The sequence below is a fragment of the Rhinoraja longicauda genome, chromosome 26 (genome assembly GCF_053455715.1).
Source record: "Rhinoraja longicauda isolate Sanriku21f chromosome 26, sRhiLon1.1, whole genome shotgun sequence".
Taxonomy (NCBI): Eukaryota; Metazoa; Chordata; class Chondrichthyes; order Rajiformes; family Arhynchobatidae; genus Rhinoraja; species Rhinoraja longicauda.
Window position 1 is genome coordinate 14,214,279 of NC_135978.1, and position 20,248 is coordinate 14,234,526.

At 41.9% G+C, this 20,248-nt stretch overlaps 1 protein-coding gene across 2 annotated transcripts in view; it reads left to right on the plus strand.

Annotated features, from left to right (window-relative positions):
- Positions 1–20,248, plus strand: part of tmem132e (transmembrane protein 132E) — a 206,776-nt gene that overhangs the window by 162,782 nt on the left and 23,746 nt on the right. For both annotated transcript variants that reach the window (XM_078422769.1, XM_078422770.1), the window contains exon 8: positions 4,636–4,827. In XM_078422769.1, the coding sequence (XP_078278895.1) occupies positions 4,636–4,827 (192 nt within the window). The remainder of the gene's footprint in view (positions 1–4,635; positions 4,828–20,248) is intronic.

Below are 20,248 nucleotides of genomic sequence, written 5' to 3' on the forward strand. Positions count from 1 at the left end.
TCTCCTTTACGGAATTCACAAACCACTATCCAAAAATTGAAAATACAGACTAAAGTTCACAGAATTAATATAAATAAAAAGTAAATAAATAAATGCAAAATATGTTTGTTTTTTTGCAACTCGCATTTCTTGATGCATGCTCAGATGATTTGTGTTGTGGTAAAACACAATCCAGACTGTTTTTTTGGAACGTAACTCCTCATACTTCGTGGATTGCCTGTAATGCTTTTGAAGGTAAAATTAAGCAGACAGACGTACAAGTTTACAAATAGATTTCACAAAGGTACTGGAGTATTTTTTGAAATCTGCTACATTTAAGTCAAATATCTCTGGATGATCTTTGTATTTTCTCCAGCCATAGGCAAGGTCCCGGAGGACTCGAGAGTAGCCTGAATGTTCCTTTGTTTAAGAAGGAAAGTGGAGAGTATCCACTTACATATAGGTCTGTGAACCTCATGAGAGGATTATTGGGGATAAGATTTACTCCATTTGGAAGAGAGTGAATTCATTAATAACTGGAAGCATGGCTTTGTACGTGGCAGATTATTTCTTACTACCTTGATGGAGTTTTTTGAGGAGGTGACAATGGTAAACGACGAGGTTATGGCAGTGAATGTTGTACATGGAATTTTTAAAGACATTTAATAAAGTCTCACAGGGTAGGCTGATCCAGAAGATTAGGATGCATGGAATTTACAATGACTTGTCGAGTGGAAGTTGGGCCGCTGGAAAATGATGCAGGAGAAGTGATAAAGGGGAATAAAGAAATGGCAGAGGAGTTGAATACATTTTTTGCATCAGTCTTCACAGAGGAAGACACCAGCAAAGTGCCTGGAATTTAAGAGAGTCAAGGTGGAAATTAGTGGAGTGACTATGAACAGGGAGAAGGTGCTTGGGAAGCTGAAAGGGCTGAAGGTGGATGAGTCACCTGGACCAAATGTAGTGCACCCTAGGGTTCTGAAAGAGGTGGCTTTAGAGATTGTGGAGGTATTGACAGTGATATTTCAAGAATCACTAGAGATGGGAGAGGTCCCAGATGATTGGAAAATTGCCAATATTACACAAGAAGGGAGCAAAGAAGAATAGTGGGAACTATAGACCGGTTATTTTGACTTCGGTGGTTGGTAAGATTTTAGAGTCCATTATAAAGGATGAGGTTACGGAGTACTTAGTTCATGATAAAATAGGCCAAAGTTAGCATGGCTTTGTGAAGCGGAGGTCTTGCTTGACAAATTTGCTGCAATTCTTTGAAATAAATAGCAGGACAGACAAAGGAGAGTCAGCAGATGTTTACTTAGATTTTCAGGAAGTCTTTGATAAGGTGCCACATGTGGGGCTGCTGAGGAAGATGAGAGCCCATAGCATCAAAGGGCAGATTCTAGCATGGATAGCAGGATGGCTGGATGGCAGAAGACAAAGAGTGGCAATAAAGGGGGCTTTTTCTGGATGGCTGCCAGTGACTAGCGGAGTTCCGCAGAGCCGCTACTCTTCACTTTGTATATTAATGATTTGGACGAGAGGATTGAAGGCTTTGTGGCCAAGTTTGGAAGATGATACGAAAATAGGTGGAAGGGCAGGTAGTGTTGAGAAAGTAGGGACTCTGCAGAAGAACTTGGACAGGTTGGGAGAGTGGGCAGAGAAGTGGCAGATGGAATACAGTATAGCAATATGTGAAGTCATGCATTTTGGTAGTTGGAATAAAGGCATAGACTATTTTCTAAATGGGGAGAGAATCCAGAAATCAGAGGTGCCAAGGGACTTGGGAGTGCTGGTGCAGGATTCCCAAAAAGTTAATCTGCAAGTCGAATCGGTAGTAAAGAAAGCAAACTCAATGCGAGCATTTATTTCAAGAGGACTTGTATACAAAAACAGGGATGTAATGCTGAGGCTCTACAGGGCGCATGTAAGGCCGCATTTGGAATATTGTGAGCAATTTTGGGAACCATATCCGAGGAAGGATGTGTTGGCTCTGGAGAGGGTCCAGAGGAGGTTTACAAGATTGGTCCCAGAAATGAGTAGGTTAACCTAAGATGAGCGTTTGTCAGTACAGGGCCTGTACTCGCTGGAGTTTAGAAGAATGAGGGGGGACCTTATTGAAGTATACAGAATAGTGAGTGGATGTGGAGAGGATGTTTTCACTAATGGGAGAGTCTAGAACTCGAGGTCATAGCCTCAGAATTAAAGGACGTTCTTTTAGGAAGAAGATGAGGAGAAATTTCTTTAGTCAGATGGTGGTGAATCTGGAATTCTTTAGCACAGAAGGCTGTGGAGGTCAAGTCAGTGTATATTTTTAAGGCAGAGATAGATAGATTTTTGATTAGTACAGGTGTCAGAGGTTATTGGGAGAAGGCAGGAGAATGGGGTTAGGAGAGAGAGATAGATCAGCTATGATTGAATGGCGGAGTAGATAGAAAGGCCTAATTCCACTCGTTACACATGATCTTATGACTTGGTCATTTGGATTCAGAACTGACCTACTAATAGAAGACATATGTGCAAGGCCGTTATTCAAGTTGGATATCTGTGACCAATGGAGTTCCAGAGGATCTGTGCTGAATCCTCTGTTGCTTATGATATATATATAAAGACGTGTACATAAATTTAAATTGATTGGTTAATAGGTTTGAGGATGTTACCAAGATAGCTGGAGTTTCAGACAGTGAGGAAGGCTGTCAAAGTACACAGCAGAATATAGACCGGCTGCAGAAATCCAAACAATCCGTGTGGGTGTTGCGCTTTGGGAGGTCTAATGTAAGGGGAAAGTATACAGTTAATGCCATGACCATTAATGTAGGGAGGGATTTTGGGAGCCAAACCCATTGCTTTTATGAAAGTGGCAATAAAAGTAGATAGAATGGTAAAGTCATATGGTATGTTTGCCGTCATTGATCAGGACATTGATTATTAGAGTCAGGAAAGCATGAAGCTTTATTGGAATTTGATTAGGCCGCATTTGGAGAATCGTGTACAGTTTTGGTCGCCCCATTGCAGGAAGGACATGGAGGCTTTGGAGAAGGTGCAGAGGAAGTTTTACCAGAATGCTGTCTGGATTGACAATTGTAAATTGTCCCTAGTATGTAGGATAGAACTAGTGTACTGGTGATTGCTGGTTGGTTTGAACTCGGTGGGCTGAAGGGTCTATTTCCAACCTGTACCTCTGAACTAAACTAAACTAATATCTAGTGTTTCTCTGAAAAAATATAGTCTCCACTTGGTAATTCCCCAGAGGCATTTGGCTAAAACAGAGGTTGTCGTCTCATGTCATCCAGAAATTTCTCAAAAATTAATTGCAATTTTATTGTACTTCATCCTTTTAGAGGTTTCACAGAGGACATTCGCTTCTAAGATTTAAGGAAAAGTAGTGTATTGTGTCGGGATGCTTCTTCAGAGTGATAATTGGAAAGAGCTGGAAGAGAGGAGGGACAGGAGAAAGCCTGGCAGATAATAGATTAATACAAGTGGGGGGTGGTTGGGGGCAGCGAGGGAGTTAATTGGCAGATGGTTGGACAAAGACTAGAGATGAAAAGACAGAAGGTGTGAGACAAAAAGATTGGAGTTGCAAATTATGAAGCTAGAGGAAGGAATATAGGGGGAGCGGGAGAGGAAAAGGTGTGAGTCCTGATGGGGCACAGGGAAGAGAGGGAGGGTGGAGAAAGGGGGAAGAAGGAGAGAGGGTGCTTTGAAGTCACCTAAAATTGAAGAATTCAATGTTCATACCATTGGGGTGTAAGGTACCTGAGCGGAATACGAGGTGCTGGTTCTCCAGTCTGCATGTGCCTCACTCTGGCAATGGAGAGGACCCAGGACAGAAAGGTCAGTATGGGAATGGAAAAGGAGTTAAAATTGTTAAAATCCAGTAGGCCTTGGTGGACAGAGCGCAAGTGTTCACCGAAATGGTCGCCAACTCTATGCTCGATCATGCCGATATACAGGATGCTACATCGGGAATACCGGATGCAGTAGATAAGGTTGGAGGAGGTGCATGTGAAGCTCTCTCACCTGGAAGGACTGCTAGGGTCCCTAAATGGAGTGAGAGAGGAGGTATAGGGACATGTGTTGCATCTCCTGTGGATGCATGGGAAAGTGTCTGGTGAGATGGTGATTTGGGTGGGAAGGGATGAGTGAGCCAAGAAGTTGTGGAGGGAGCGGTCTCATTCAGAAGGTGGAAACGGGTGGGGATGAGATTTGAGAGCTGGTGGGAATATGTTGGAGGTGACTGAAATGCCAAAGAATGAAACTCTATATCTCTAGATATCTCTAGACTCCCTCTACCCTGGCTCTCATTCTGAAGAAAGGTCTCGACCCGAGACGTCACCTATTCCTTTTCACTAGAGATACTGTCTGATCCACTGAGTTACTCCAGCTTTTTGAGTATCCAGAGAATGATACATTGGATGTGGAGGCTGGTGGGGTGGATGCAGGCCTACTAGCTTAGATGGGGCTCTTGGTCAGCATGGACAAGTTGTGCCAAAGGTGCTGTTTCAGTGCTATGAGCTTATCAAAAATGTCCATTGTTTATAAAGATAACGGCAGTTTTGCAGTTTTTGCTAAAGATGTACCTTATAGCATGTTATACTTAAATGATGATAGTTTGAATATATATGCAGCACATCATGTTCTTTTCATTTCTTGTAGGTTGTTTCTCCATTGATGGAGGTGGTATTAGGGGAAGTGCCATTGACTGTTGCTGATGATAAAGTCACCATTACTGACCTGCAAACAGAACTTATCTCTGGTCTGTCGTTGAGTCTGGAATCTAATCCTGGGACTAGCCACACCTTTATTGCCAAGACAACAGCTCGTCAGCGCCTTCAAACACTCAAACAGGTACCAGTGACTTGTTTGCTCCAAAGGAATAGCCACTTGTCAATTTAACCATTAGAAAACTATTATTCGGCTCGGAGGGTCCCAGATGCATTACAAAGCCCAGTGCCTGATTGAGTTTGACTGAGATTTTTGGTGGATCCGCATGGGTTGTTCCTAGGTCTGACAATACATTGCATTTCCACTGTCAGACTTATTTCCTTTGGCTGCTTATATAGCATTCCCATTACAAAGATTCTAATTTGTGCATGATTTGGTAACCTACTGCAAATTCCAATAAACTCAGGTAAAATTATTTGTTAGCTTTGCCTTGCATCTCCTAATCCTATCTCAAGGAGCTTCTGAACCACTCATTAATCTCTCACTGGAAGGCCCTGATCTTAGAAGCCCACTGGAAAAATCTGCAGGCATGCTTAAAGATGTATTTTATTTTCAGGTGACCAGTAAGTTGTCATACAATGTATGGTCTTGCGACTGGAATTTCCCATTTTCTTGCAAATGGATAGAGAAGGGTAAATACATGCACTTTCTTACTCATAACATTTACGCAAATAATACAAAAAGGAAATCTTCTAAATACAGTTTCCATTGTGAAGTTAAATATCAATGCTAATTTTGATGTTGCATAAGATTCTCTTGTTATTCTCTTCTCTGATCATAACAAAGACTAGTGCTCAGATTTCATTACACCTAAAATAATAAATATTAAGAATATATGGCAGCGTAATGTAACTACAAAGGAAAATTGGGTTAACATGTCAAATAACATTCTTCATTGGTGTGAAATGAATAACTCTAGGAAGACAGTTTCTGATCACTGTACAGTACACGCTTTTTTAACAATTCGCACCACCTTGCTCATGATCGCCGGCTGCCTGCGCCACCCTCGGCTCACGCCACCTCCCCTGTCGCTTAGAGAGCCGGCTGCCCGCACCACCCCCGTTTCATGCCACCTCGCCCGCCGCTTAGAGCGCAAGCTGCCCACATTACATCTGACTCGCGCTGCCTCTCCTGACACATATCGTGGAGCAGCCAGCGCTGCAAGCAGTTGGGGAGGCTGTGCGAACCGGTGGTGGCAGGCTGGCTGCCTGTGCTCGAAGTTACAAGATGATTGCGTGAGCTAGTGGTGGCGCAGGTAGCTGGCGCTCTAAGTGGTGGGGTGGTTGTATGAGATGGGGGTGATGCAGGCAGCCGGCACTCTTAATGTGGTTGCATGAGCCAGTGCTGGCGCTCTCAATGCGAGTGGTTGCACGGGCAGTCTGCGCTGTTAGCGGCGGGGGACGTAGACATGTAAAGCATAAAGGAACATATCCATAACCCCAACCAGACAGTGCAGAAAAAATGGTTTAAAGATTTCTTCAAGCAAAGAAAACTGGAAATGTGCGATCTCCTGCAATGCTAACTTAAAGCTTGTGCTGCTATTGCACTTTCATGGTTACAAGGTATTTCAAGTGCTTTGCAGCCAATCAAATATCATCATATCATATCATATATATACAGCCGGAAACAGGCCTTTTCGGCCCTCCAAGTCCGCGCCGCCCAGCGATCCCCGTACATTAACACTATCCTACACCCACTAGGGACAATTTTTTATTTTTTTTACATTTACCCAGCCAATTAACCTACATACTCATGAATGTGGCCACAGTTGGATTCATGGCAGCCTGTTTCTACATGCTGAGGTTTCCAAGGAACCCTGAGAATAACACCTATGCACCCAGAACCTTTGGAGACCTCATGGTGCAACCAAATCTTCGTAATGTGGAGAATTTATTGTCCATAAGCAGAGAACATCGAAACATTACATATGCAGCAATGTGCTGCAACCTACAAAATGTGGTATATCCTTGGGCAAATTAAGTGAATCATGGACTGATTTTGCATTTTCAGTCTGAAGAAGGGTCTCGACCCGAAATGTCACCCATTCCTTCTCTCCTGAGATGCTGTCTGACCTGCTGAGTTACTCCAGCATTTTGTCAAATAAATACCTTTGATTTGTACCAGCATCTGCAGTTATTTTCTTACACTTGCATTTTCATATAATGAGCTTCAATATCCACCGTTTATTCTTATATTTTTCTGAAACCCTGTAAATCTCTCCAAAAAACTTCTGATCATTTTACGAGTGTTCATTTCCAGTGATTTCTGTGAAATGTGCCTTCAGTTGTATGGCTATAACGATGCATCCCAGTGTAGCATAGAAAATAATAATGTGTTGTACAGCAACAAATCAGGGTACAGGGAATGGCCAAATCCAACTGAAATAGAAAAATAGAAATAGACAATGTTGATAGGGGTGAGTCAAGCATCTGTATCCAGAATTGTTGGCAAATTAATTTCCTTCCTGTGATAAATAAAGTTCTATCGTATCGTATTGTCAAGCAACAGTCTAAACCAGTTAACTATCGCCCAAAAGAATGGATAGGTGCAGCCACAAAAGGAAAATTACTCCTAGATATGAGGTCTTGCTTATGCAGGAGAGTAAGAAGGATGCGAGAAAGACAAGTGATGCGCTGAAGAAAGATTTGGAGGTAGCAGGAGGTTCAATAAGCTGAAGTATTGTGTGCTAATGCCTCATTGAAGTCGGTCGTATAGCCAGAAGACCTGTGAAAAACCAACTTCTAACTGCTGCAATGGAGAAGAAACAATAACAGTGGGCCTTAAAATGCAAAGTTTGGACTGGAGAAAGATGCTATTGCGAGACAAAAGCCATTTCTTATTTCAGGACTATAGTAGCCAACATGATTAAAGATCAGTTGGAGAGCCGGTGAGAAAATGCCAAGTTTGTCATACATCCTGAAACAAAGATGTTGGTCCGCTGCACCCAGTTGACTGAGTGGTGAGATTGCCACAATATATCGATCTATTGCACAGTAGTGCTGGAGATGATAAAGTCATTTTCAATTGGATCAAAGATATTCCAGCAAGATCTTGTACCATGCCACACATCAAAGACTGACCCAATTTTTGCAGCAGAAAAGATACCTGTCTTGGTCTGGCCTATTAACCCGCCTGACCTGAATCTGATTGAGAATTTGTGATTAATTACCAAGGAGAGACTGAAAAGAAAGCACTACCATAATTCAACTGTTATCGATTCCATGCCAAATCGTGCCAAAGACTTAATAAGAGCCATGGTGGATATAAAATATACCAAAAACATAATGGTGCGATGATTATAGCTAAAAGGTAGCCCTGAAACACGTATATTGACTTATACCTGAGTGTATGCTTGATTCAATTAATTTGCACAAGGATGTATCAGCCATTCCTTGAAATAATTCTGTGGCTGAGAAGATCAGGGCCACGATGACCTGCACCTCTATTGACAGTGATTCAAGAATAGATGTTTGTTGATGCTGCCATATCTCTGTTACCACGATCCTTACAACTTTTAAACATATTACAATCCTTCTCAGACATATGGAAGACTCTTAGGTTCCTGATAAGCATTCTCAGCCAATGCCCTTTACGCTTCAGTCTTGGTGTAGTCAGGCTCTCTCATTCTGTTCTTGATTGTGCTGGAAGCTCAACATCATTGCTCATGAAGGATTTTACAGCCCCTGCAAGGTTTTTTTCCTAATTGTAATCCCAGCAAACGAGCTAGATTTATGATTGTTTTAGATAGGGCTTGATTGTCTGCCACTTAGCAGTAAGCTATGAGCACTGCTTGGTGTTTTTCAACAAACCTGTCAACTCCTGACTTCAGGCCAACCTGATAAAGTAAAGGAGAACCAAACGAGATTCGACATTAATAGAAAAGAATAACTAAGGGGAGAATAAGGCCCCTAAAAATCAACAAAGTTGTCTATGTGTAAAAACACAGAAGGTGGTCAAGGTCTGAAATGAATAATTCTCATGTGTATTGACTGGAGAAAGACATGAATGCCAGGGAAGTCAAGGAAGTTTCTAACGATGGTTTGAAGAGAGTTCATATTGTAGAAGAGGTGATGTTGGAGGTCATAAAGATAAACACATTTCCATGCTCTGATCAAGTATCATTGAGGGGACAAATTGCAGGTCCCCGGCAGAGATCATCTTTAGCCATGGGTGTTGTGTCAGATTGCTGGAAGGGGGCTAATGTTGTGCCTTTATTAATTCTCCCACTTCAGCAAGTATTTTTATGCACAAAAAACAAATGATAGCCTGTGCATTATAAACAAGTTGGCATATAAATGTTCTAACATATGCTATTATGTAATTTATGTAATCCATTTATTTGTCAGGGAGTGAAATGCAATGATGATCATTTATGCGTTATAACAAATTTGACCAGGAATATTGTAAGTTATGTCCAATGTATAAAAAGTAGGTCAAATGCAATTTAGCTAATTACTGTCCCTTCATTCCACTCTCGGTAATCAGGAAAGTGATGCAAGGTGTTGATGAATGCTACGAAGTGGCACTTTATCCCCAAAGCTGCTCACTGATGCTTAGTTTGGGTTTTTCTAGGTTCCAGATCTCATTGTAGCTTTGGTCCAACACGATAAAAAAGCTGATCTCTAAAAATGACAGGCCTTGACATCAAGGCAAGATTTGATCAAATGTAGCATCGAGGAAACTTGAAGTCAGTGAGAACCAAAGGGAAAAGTTGTATGCAATTATACCTCTCGCATAGGAAGTTGGATGGTTGTTGGCAGTCAGCCCCAGGATATTGCTACAGACACCCCTCAGGGTAGTAGTCTGAAAACAAAAATCCTCATCTCCCTCATCAAAGACCCATCACAAGGACAGGCATGGTGATATTCTTTGATGATTGCATGCTGTTCAATTCCATCAGGAGATTCTGAGAATGAGACAGCCAGGCCTAGATAACTCTGACAGCACCTCCTGGCTCCACAACCTCCACCACTAAGAACAAAGGAACAGCACCAGCTGCAGGATTCCCTCCAAGTCACACAGCACCTTGAAGGAAATGTATAGCTATTCCTTCATCCTTGCTGTAAGTAAGTCTTGGAACTCCCCACCTAATGCAGAGATGGCTTATGACTTCTTCTCAAGGGCAGTCAGGGATTGGCAAATGCTAGCCAAAATGTTAGAAAAATGCTATTAAAGGCTCGTTTATCTCAATACTATTTTGTCATTCCATTAGTTCACTATATAATGCGTAAATGCCAGATGGCATTGATATCAGCTTAGGACTAGCACCTGCTGACTTTACTCCCCAATCATGATAAGCCCCCTTATGGCAGGCACTTTCCACCCAGAGACCCTGTACATTTTCCTCACCTGGTATATTGAAAAAGGCTGGTACTCATCTGATGCAATGAATCTTGCCAATTTCATAAGTGACAGCCAATACAAAATGATCTATTTGTAATCTCCCAGTTGATTAACTGCCATGCTAAAGCATAATGGGTATATGTTGTTCCTTTCATTTTACAACACCTGTCCTCTATTACTGCATGGCGTAATCTAAATTTGGAAGTATGTTCCAAAAGCATTGAAATACTTGCCATTGTTTTCAGAATTGACAATTACATATTTGTACCCAAGAGTCACTCATAGAACTAATGAATTCTAAGGCAGAGAAGGGAAATGAAAGATAAACCCCACGGTGTGAAATCCAAAGGTTTAACCCCTCTAAGCAAATTGCTCCAACTGTGAGGAGTTTTACATATGAGAGAGGTGCCACTCCATGGATCCACACTGTGATTAAAATGCAAGATAATGTTCTCGGTAACTCTCCTTTCTGCAACAATGATGCTTCAATATTCATACATTGTGCAGGACACCCCTCCAACCTAAGTTCTATCCTTGTTGTGCCAGTATCTGAAAAATGCACAATGAGGAAATATGCAATAATGCAATGTATCCCTAACTGGCTACTTTAGCCAGAAACTCCTCAAATCATACTTGTGTCTCTCATTCTGCTCCCCTCTGGGAGCTGGACCTCCGTGGGTGGAAGTGGGAGTCCTGGTGAGTCTACATTGAAAAGGGAAAAAAAATATTTGTCAATATTGTGTTCATGTTCCTCTTGTGCATAGCATCATTTCAATAAGGAGGCAATCATGTAATATGCATAAAATACTTGAATATTATGTAAATTGCAGACCATATCTATTTGACTCTGGGCATCTTTGAGTTAAAGTGATCACATTCTCTTGCCAGCAGGGATTGACAGAATTCCCTGTGACATTTCATTGTTACACAAAAAGAAGTATTAGTAAGATAGGCCGAGCACATGTTTCCCACACTTGATGAATATGGGCATCACTGTCTTGCTTGCATCGAGTGTGAGTGAAGGAGAAAGGGAGGAAGGATATGTTACCGTTTGGTTGTCATTGAATGTGTGGAATCGAAAGTATCTCCTTGTGGTGCAGGAACTAAACTCAGTATGAGTCTATTGATGTAGCGTTTTCAGCTTCACAGAGCTAATAAAGTCACAATTCTACTTTCCATGCAGTTCTTTTACATGGGGTGTCACTTCTGCCAGGCATGCCCTGGACAGCTTCCTGCTTCAACTGTGCGTGGAACCTCTATGCTCCTACTGACTTCCCTCCCTAGTACATCTTGGTCTGTCTCAAAAGACTTGGAACCTCTCTCAATCTCCTCTGCTTCCTCAATGTGTGCAAACATGGGATTGTGTTAACGTGAGGTCACAACTTTGCAAAATCGATTTGGATTTATTTCTCAATATGGCATCTTGTGTCATAAGATGGCATTTGTATCACAAATGTGCCTGCACTGTTGCATACTACTTTGGCAAATTTTAAAATTGGCACCAGTATTGTACGTGTGCTATACAAGTAAAATGTTATTTTTTAATGCTCAAGAAGATCCCCTCTCATCCTTCTAAATTCCAGTGAATATAAGCCCAGTCGATCTGTTCTTTCATCATATGTCAGTCCCACCATCCCAGGAATTAACCTGGTGAACCTATGCTGCACTCCCTCAATGACAAGAATGTCCTTCCTCAAAGTAGGGGACTAAAACTGCATACAATATTCCAGGTGTGGTCTCACCAGGCCCCTGTACCTCCTTGCTCCTCTACTCAAATCCTCTCGCTATGAAGTCCAACACTGCCACCCAGCTATGTGTCAAACTTCAGGATTCAGGATATCTTTATTTGTCATCCAAAAAACAAGTTTTTTGGACAAAATTTAGTCACCCACAGTCCAACAATAAAAGCAATAAAATAAGCAAATTACACAACCCCAACCAACACAAAAAAAAAAGAAACATCCATCACAGTGAGTCTCTTCCAGTCCCCTCCTCACTGTGATGGAAGGCCAGAATGTCATTTCTCTTCCCCTGCCGTCTTCTCCCGCGGTCAGGCTGGTGTCGTTGCCACGTTCCATGCCGCGCCGGACGGTGAAAGGTCCGTAACGGGCCGACCCAAGCCCCGCAATCCGGGGCGGGCGAACACGCTGCCGCTGCCGGAGCTCCCGATGTCGGCATCCACGCGGCCCGAGCCTAAGGCGAGTTGCAGCCGCTCCCGCAGCCTCCGAGGACTGCCGGCTCCGGTGGTGGTGAGTCCGGTCCGCGGGCTCTGCGAACCAGAGCCCGGGAGGCCGCTAGCTTCAGGAGTTGGACCGATGGTAGGCCGCAGCAGGAACGGAGACCTGACCCAGAAAACAAAGGTCGGGTCTCCGTTCGGAAGGGACAAATTTACAATTTTACAGTTCCCCCCTCCCCCCCACACACACACATAGTACACAACCACAAAAACACGACATCACATCTACAATTAAGACCAAAAAAACAACAAAAACACAAAGACAAACGGACTGCAGGTAAGCCGCAGCTGCTAGGGCAGCGCCACCATTTTGGATCAGAGACAACAAGATATAAAGGGAAGTTTGTGGAAGAGAGTTGAGATGGAGAGGAAGGGTAAATGAATTTCTAAGTCATTATTTTGTTGTTTTCCTGAATTAATGCAGTATTTGAAATCCAGTTGTGTAGCGAATGCTTATTTTGTAATTGCAGTTTTAAGCATGCAGGTCGTGTAATGGCAATTTGACTCCTCGGTTTCTGGGTGAATGATATAATTGAACATAGAGGTTGTAGGGCACACAGCAGGGACATCAATCAGAAAGTAACGCATGACACACATCTGCCTTAACAATGAAGTATGCAAATATGATGAAAAAACAATACCAAATGCATTGAACTGGAAGAAGATACCAACCTATGAAGCTGGTTTTAACAGTAGGAAGGGGGCTTCCATTGGTTAGTCAATTTCTGACTTATTGGGAAATCTGCTGTGGAAGACAACTATGGATTATTTTCTGATGCAACAGCGGACTATATGCATCCACATTTTGCAAGTAAAACTTCTTATTTTCTTTGACAGGGAGTGGAGACGTGGCCCAAACTCCTGCATATCTCTAACCTATGTTTAATTGCAATAAAGGCCTTGAAATCATGCTGTTTATGCTCCCAGCTCCTCGAACATCATGCCCATCATCCCCACTCCCCGTTGCCCTGATAATAACAGTGCTAGACACCATTTGTGTATATTTCTTTAGCAAAATGATTTTTATCCTGCAGTGTATCTGGTTAATGCATCTCCTGCAATTCAGGATATGTATCAATGCCTTTCTGTTGAGTGCTTCATTGCCAGAAGTAGAATTACACACATCTGGCAAATTTATTCACTGCTTTTTTTTATCACCATTGTAGTATGTGTAGTGCACTGGCATTATTTCCCTTAAGCATGTACCTTGTCCTGTGACGCCAAAGTGTAAGAAAAAAGGAAATAGCGCAGAGTCAGTGATTTCAAGAAAAGGCACCAGGGGCAGGAGGCAGGAATGAGACAGAGTTTTGGGGAGAGTAAGGGGGATTTTACAAAGTACAATGGAGAGTGTGGAGGAAAGAAACTGGACAGAAACAAGGCAAATTCAAGGTGGGAGAGACATGGAATAGAGAGAGAGAGTGAGAACCGAGAGAAAGGCAAGAATTAGAATGTAAGGTAGACAGAAACAGATGGGTAGAAGAGGCAGGGAGAGAAAGGTAGAGAGAAAAGGGATGGGAGAGACATTGCAAAGATAGAGAGAGAAGGAGAGAGGCATCAGAGACAACAAGATATTAAAGGGAAGTTTGTGGAAGAGGGTTGAGATGGAGAGGAAGAGAGCAAAGGGGGAATAGCAAGAACTGGGACAGAATGATGGGTGGGAAGGGGGAAAGAGACAGATGGAGTGAATGAGAAAAAAGAGGAACATAAATCAATGGAGTCACAGGAAGGTGGGGAGAGAAAGAGATAGTCAGCCAATTCCCTCCCTGTTTTCATCTATCCTACCCTCCAAGCCCTCACTTGTTGCACTCTCCTCTTCCTTCCTTATCTATTGTTATAAAACTTAAAACATAGAACAGTACAGCGCAGGAACAGGCCGTTTGGCCCATGATGTCTTCGTTGGCCTATCCAAATGACTCTAAATGTCATTATCAAATCTGCTTCCATCACTTCCACCAGCAGTACTTTTCAGGCACTTAACATCTATGTCTTTAAAAAAAAAGTTTGCCCCACACATCTCCCATTAACCTTGACCCTTTCATCTTAAGCTATGCCCTCTAGTATTGATATTTCCATCCTGAGAAAAAAGTTCTAACTGTCTACTCTATGTCTCCCATAATTTTACATACTTCTTTCAAGTCTCCCCTCAGCTTCTGGTGTTCCAAAGAAAACAATTGAAGTCTGTCCAACCACTTCCTATATCCAATCATCCCCTAATCCAGGTATCTTTCTGATAAGCCTTCTCTGCTCTTTTTCCAAAGCCTCTACATCTGGCCTGTAATGGGACGACCAGAACTGCATGCAATTTTCCAAATACAGCCTAACCAAAGTACTGTAAAGCTGCATTATGACTCAGTTTTGTTTATTATTGTCACGAGCACCAAGGTACAGTGAAAAGCTTTTTTGTTGCACATTATCCAATCTGTGAAAAGACTATAAATGATTACAGTCAAGCAGTTCACTGTGTACATATACAGGATAAAGAGAATGACGTATAGTGCAAGATAAAGTGTAGTAAGGTCCTATTAAAGATAGTCCAAGGGTTTCCAATAAGGTAAATAGCAGGTCTGGGCCGCTCTCTAGTTGATGGTTTATTGGATCAGTTGCCTGATAATAGCTGGGAAGAAACTGTCCCTGAATCTGGAGGTATATGTTTTCATACTTCTGCACCTCTTGCCTGATGGGAGAGGGGAGAAGAGGGAGTGAGACTCGTCCTTGATTATGCTGGTGGCTTTGCTGAGGCAGCATCAAGTGTAGATGGAATCAATGGAAGGAAGGTTTCTTCCTGATTAAAGATATGTATCTTACTTTTATCCTAAGGTTTAGTTTTATTGTTATATTTCAATATTTTATTTTTGAGTCATTAAAATTCTTAAGAGTGATAAAGAAGCCTTTAGGATTTAAGAACTCTTGCATGCAACTTTAATTCAAGATTAACAATACTGATATTAGTAGATGGCCACTCACAACTGAACCAGTATGATTACTCGCCTTGAGTTATGCCAATGTAGCACAACAGGGAATGAAAATCACAAGCTTCAGACCATAAGGGAACTAATTACAGAAATTATTATCTGATTGTTTACATGATAGATGAAGTTGAAGCAAGCACAAGCAGTATTATTTTAATTTCAAATACCTTTCCTTGCAGGGGAGGGGAGCTGTTGTTGTCCATTTATGACCACACAGGTTTCCCCTAAATTATTCCATTTCCTCCCACATCCCAAAGACATGTTAATGGGTTGATTGTCTGCTTTTTTGACCCTAATGCATGGGCTAGGCAGCAGAATTGGAGTCATCAGAGAATTGGGACATGGGTCCCAATCCATGCCCTAGTGGATGTGAGGAAGACTTTGCAAGGTCATCTTGGTTTTGAGCTGCTGCATTGTATCCAAATTCAATGTTGAATTTGATTCCAGGTAGTTCCTGCATTCTTTTTCTCTTCTGTTTAAACACAGCAGTAACAAGGCTTGGTAAACAGTCAATATCAATGGCCTTTGTAGGAAGGAACTGCAGATGCTGGTTTAAACCGAAGATAGACACAAAAAGCTGAAGTAACTCAGCGGGACAGGCAGCATCTCTGGAGAGAAGGAATAGGTAACGTTTTGGGTCAAGACCCTTCTTCAGAATATCAAAGGCCTGGTTTTGTCAACAATATTGCACTTGTACTTGCCACTGATCCCCGGACAAAGCGTGACTTTGTGTTACTCACATCCCATTGAAAGAACTCACCAGAGATAACTGGCCAGATTTTCCATAGCAAGGTCATGTACAGCAACAGAGCCCTTTTGCACATCAATCCTACCGCCCTAGCTTCACATTTAACATCAGAGTGCAGTAGTCAAGACACCGGCTACCACCTGTCAGTAAATTTAGAATGTATGCAGAAATCCCAAACTTTCTGGCAAAACCTTGACAAACAAATGTATATTTGAAGGAGCAAAAATGCCACTATGTATTTGAATCCTGACATAACAGATGCAATGACTTTGTCTAATATCTGCCAGGGGAATGTCAGGCCATAGAATTATTAGTAGGCACCTCTAAAATCAGGCTATTATTTTTGAGAGATGAATTGGCACAAAAACAAAGAAATGCAAATAAACTAATTTTCCTGTTGACAGATATTAGACTAAGTCATTGCATCTGTAATCTCAGGATTTAAATTGAAGGATCTTGATTAAAATATTACAGTTAGGTTATTGACAAAGTGGTTACACCACATACAATATAACATCTACCAACCATTCAGAGAAAAGGCTGCATAATTAAATTTCATACTAACTACTTCATGTCTCAGTCAAAAATTTTGCTACTTCAAATATACATTTGTCAGATTTTTTTAAGCAAAAAGATCATGTCCCTGCATTTCTTGCAAAAACGGTTTGACCTTATTTTGCGATCAAGGAAAGATATTCATGTCACTGAGCTTCATTAAAATGATATATGTGAATTGTAAAAATAATTGTGGTTGTTCTATGTCTGCTTGTTAGTTCCTGATTAAAAATAATGTTTCGGTTTAGTGACGCATAAAATGAGAATAGATTTCTCTCCTGGTTTACTCTGTAAAATCTTAACTTCTAACCTTTGACAAGTGTAACTGAACTATAAAAGCGAGTTTTAAAATTTGATATGAAACCTATCTTCATTGAGTTATAGCAATCAAATGCATGATCTATATATACAACCTGCACAGTACTACAGTAGAGACAGCATCAACCATCATAGTTCACATGATCTGGTTCACATGAACCTATGGGTTGAGTCTCCAGCCTGCGTGTCCATGCTCTATTCAAACCTAGCTTATAGCAATCATTTTTGTGCTTCCAATTTCATGCCTGACCTGGACCCAGTTATCCTCCATTCCATTCCAAACCTTGAATTATCAAAACCTAACAAGAAATCCTATTATTATTTCCCAGCATCAAACTTGAATATTACTGCACTTTTTGAATCGTACTCTTCCCAAATTTCCTAGGTCTCCACTTCATTTAAAATTCAATTGTTTACTTCCAGATATCCCTCTGAATCGAAATCTACAATATATCGCTGATAAATATATTGTAATTGACCCCATTATATTGATGTGGGCTATCGACTCCTTGTCATCACAATAATTTGTGTTGGCCTTGATTTCAGTTGACTCCATCATAAGACCTCATTTTTGCTCCTGTCAAACAAGGCTATATCCCAATTCCTTTACAGGTATGCCTGCCCCAAGAATTATAGATTGACTGAGAGGATGGAAAAATAGCAACTTGAATTGGACAGGACAGGTTAAAGAACGAGAGAGATAGACAAAATTTCATCTTGAACTGAGAAAGTTGAAGTAGTAATCAGTATTTCTGAAAGAGCAAAATCATGGGTTAAAGTGTTGTTCATGAGAAAGGGTTGAGTGAATTCCAGCAGAATGGTGCTAGTGGTGGTGATGGTGAAATGGAGCTTAAGGATCTGAGGAGGATGAATGGTGCTAGTGGTGGTGATGGTGAAATGGAGCTTAAGGATCTGAGGAGGATGAATGGTGGGCACTGATCTAAGCCTGACCTTAATTGTGCAATGAAGGTAGGAAGATTCTTGACCCCCTTGGTTCACATTTCACTGCCCTCTTATTGGCCATCAAAACACTCGTATGTCCCAAAATTATAGCAGTAGTGTTCTGCCAGGACTTTCCACAAATGGGAAGATCCAAAATTGAGGAACTCGAGAAGAGACTGAAGATAGCAATTGTTTTTGCTGTTCTTAGAAACATAGAAAATAGGTGCAGGAGTAGGCCATTCGGCCCTTCGAGCCTGCACCGCCATTCAATATGATCATGGCTGATCATCCAGCTCAGTAACCTGTACCTGCCTTCTCTCCATACCCCCTGATCCCTTTAGCCACAAGGGCCACATCTAACTCCCTCTTAAATATAGCCAATGAACTGGCCTCAACTACCTTCTGTGGCAGAGAATTCCACAGACTCATCACTCTCTGTGTGAAGAAATGTTTTCTCATCTCGGTCCTAAAAGACTTCCCCCTTATCCTTAAGCTGTGACCCCTGGTTCTGGACTTCCCCAACATCGGGAACAATCTTCCCGCATCTAGCCTCTCCAACCCCTTAAGAATTTTATATGTTTCAATAAGATCCCCCCTCAGTCTTCTAAATTCCAGCGAGTATAAGCCTAGTCTATCCAGTCTTTCTTCATATGAAAGTCCTGCCATTCCAGGGATCAATCTGGTGAACCTTATCTGTACTCCCTCTAAGGCTAGAATGTCTTTCCTCAGATTAGGAGACCAAAACTGTACACAATACTCCAGGTGCGGTCTCACCAAGGCCCTGTACAACTGCAGCAGAACCTCCCTGCTCCTATACTCAAATCCTCTTGCTATGAATGCCAACATACCATTCGCTTTCTTCACTGCCTGCTGCACCTGCACGCTTGCTTTCAATGACTGGCGCACCATGACACCCAGGTCACGTTGCATCTCCCCTTTTCCTAATTGGCCACCATTCAGGTAATACTCTTCTTTCCTGTTCTTGCCGCCAAAGTGGATAACCTCACATTTATCCACATTATATTGCATCTGCCATGCATTTGCCCACTCTCCTAATCTATCCAAGTCACTCTGCAGCCTCTTAGCATCCTCCTCGCAGCTAACACTGCCTCCCAGCTTTGTGTCATCCGCAAACTTAGAGATATTGCATTCAATTCCCTCGTCCAAATCATTAATATATATTGTAAATAACTGGGGTCCCAGCACTGAGCCTTGTGGTACCCCACTAGTCACTTCTTCTCCTGTACAGATGCCTAGCCTCAGAGCCCATAGCTCTGCTCCAGTTTCTTCTCATAGTTTTTTTGGTAGTGCTCTGCAGGGAGTGAATCTACATCAGGAATATGGCTGGCCTTTTGCATCAGCTTCTCTGTACAGACCTGCAAGGTTACTTCTGGAGGGCCCAAAGGATCATTCCAATTTCTCACTTAAATGTGTCCTGCCTACCATAGTCAATTAACTCTTAATCTCCAATTTACTGTTTTTTTAAATTTCCTAATTATAAATTTCTGCATATCTCATCACCATATTTCTGTTGCAACTGTCTTTACTTGTGCATCCCAAAATATGATCTCTGCTATCATGAACTTTTCTACTCTCTTGTCTACATCAAGAGAGAGCTGGATAGAGCTCTTAAGGATAGCGGAGTGAGGGGGTATGGGGAGAAGGCAGGAACGGGGTACTGATTGATAGTGATCAGCCATGATCGCATTGAATGGTGGTGCTGGCTCGAAGGGCTGAATGGCCTACTCCTGCACCTATTGTCTATTGTCTATTGTCTATAACACAAGTTTTCTTGTCTATTGGCCATCAGATCCTGCTTAATGGATTTGTTGACAAAATCTCTGTACCACATTGGTAAACTTTGTTCCAATCCCAAAAGTCTCGTCAAAATATTATATCAAAGATGGATTTGGATAGCAGTAACAGGATCGGTCCAAGTCAGCATGGATTTATGAAGAGGAAATCATGCTTGACAAATCTTCTGGAATTTTTTGAGGATGTGACAAGTAAAATGGACAAGGGAGAGCCAGTGGATGTAGTGTACCTGGACTTTCAGAAAGCTGATAAGGTCCCACACAGGCAATTAGTGAGTAAAATGAGAGCACATGGTATTGGGGGTGGGGTATTGACATGGATAGAAAATTGGTTGGCAGACAGGAAACAAGGAGTAGGGATTAATGGGTCCGTTTCAGAATGGCAGGCAGTGACTAGTGGGGTGCCGCAAGGCTCAGTGCTGGGACCTCAGCTATTTACAATATACATTAATGATTTAGATGAAGGAATTTAAAAGTAACAATAGCAAATTTACAGATGACACAAAGCTGGTTGGCAATGTGAACTGTGAAGAGGATGCTATGAGGATACAGAGTGACTTGGACAGGTTGGGTTAGTGGGCAGATGCAATATAATGTGGATAAATGTGAGGTTATCCAC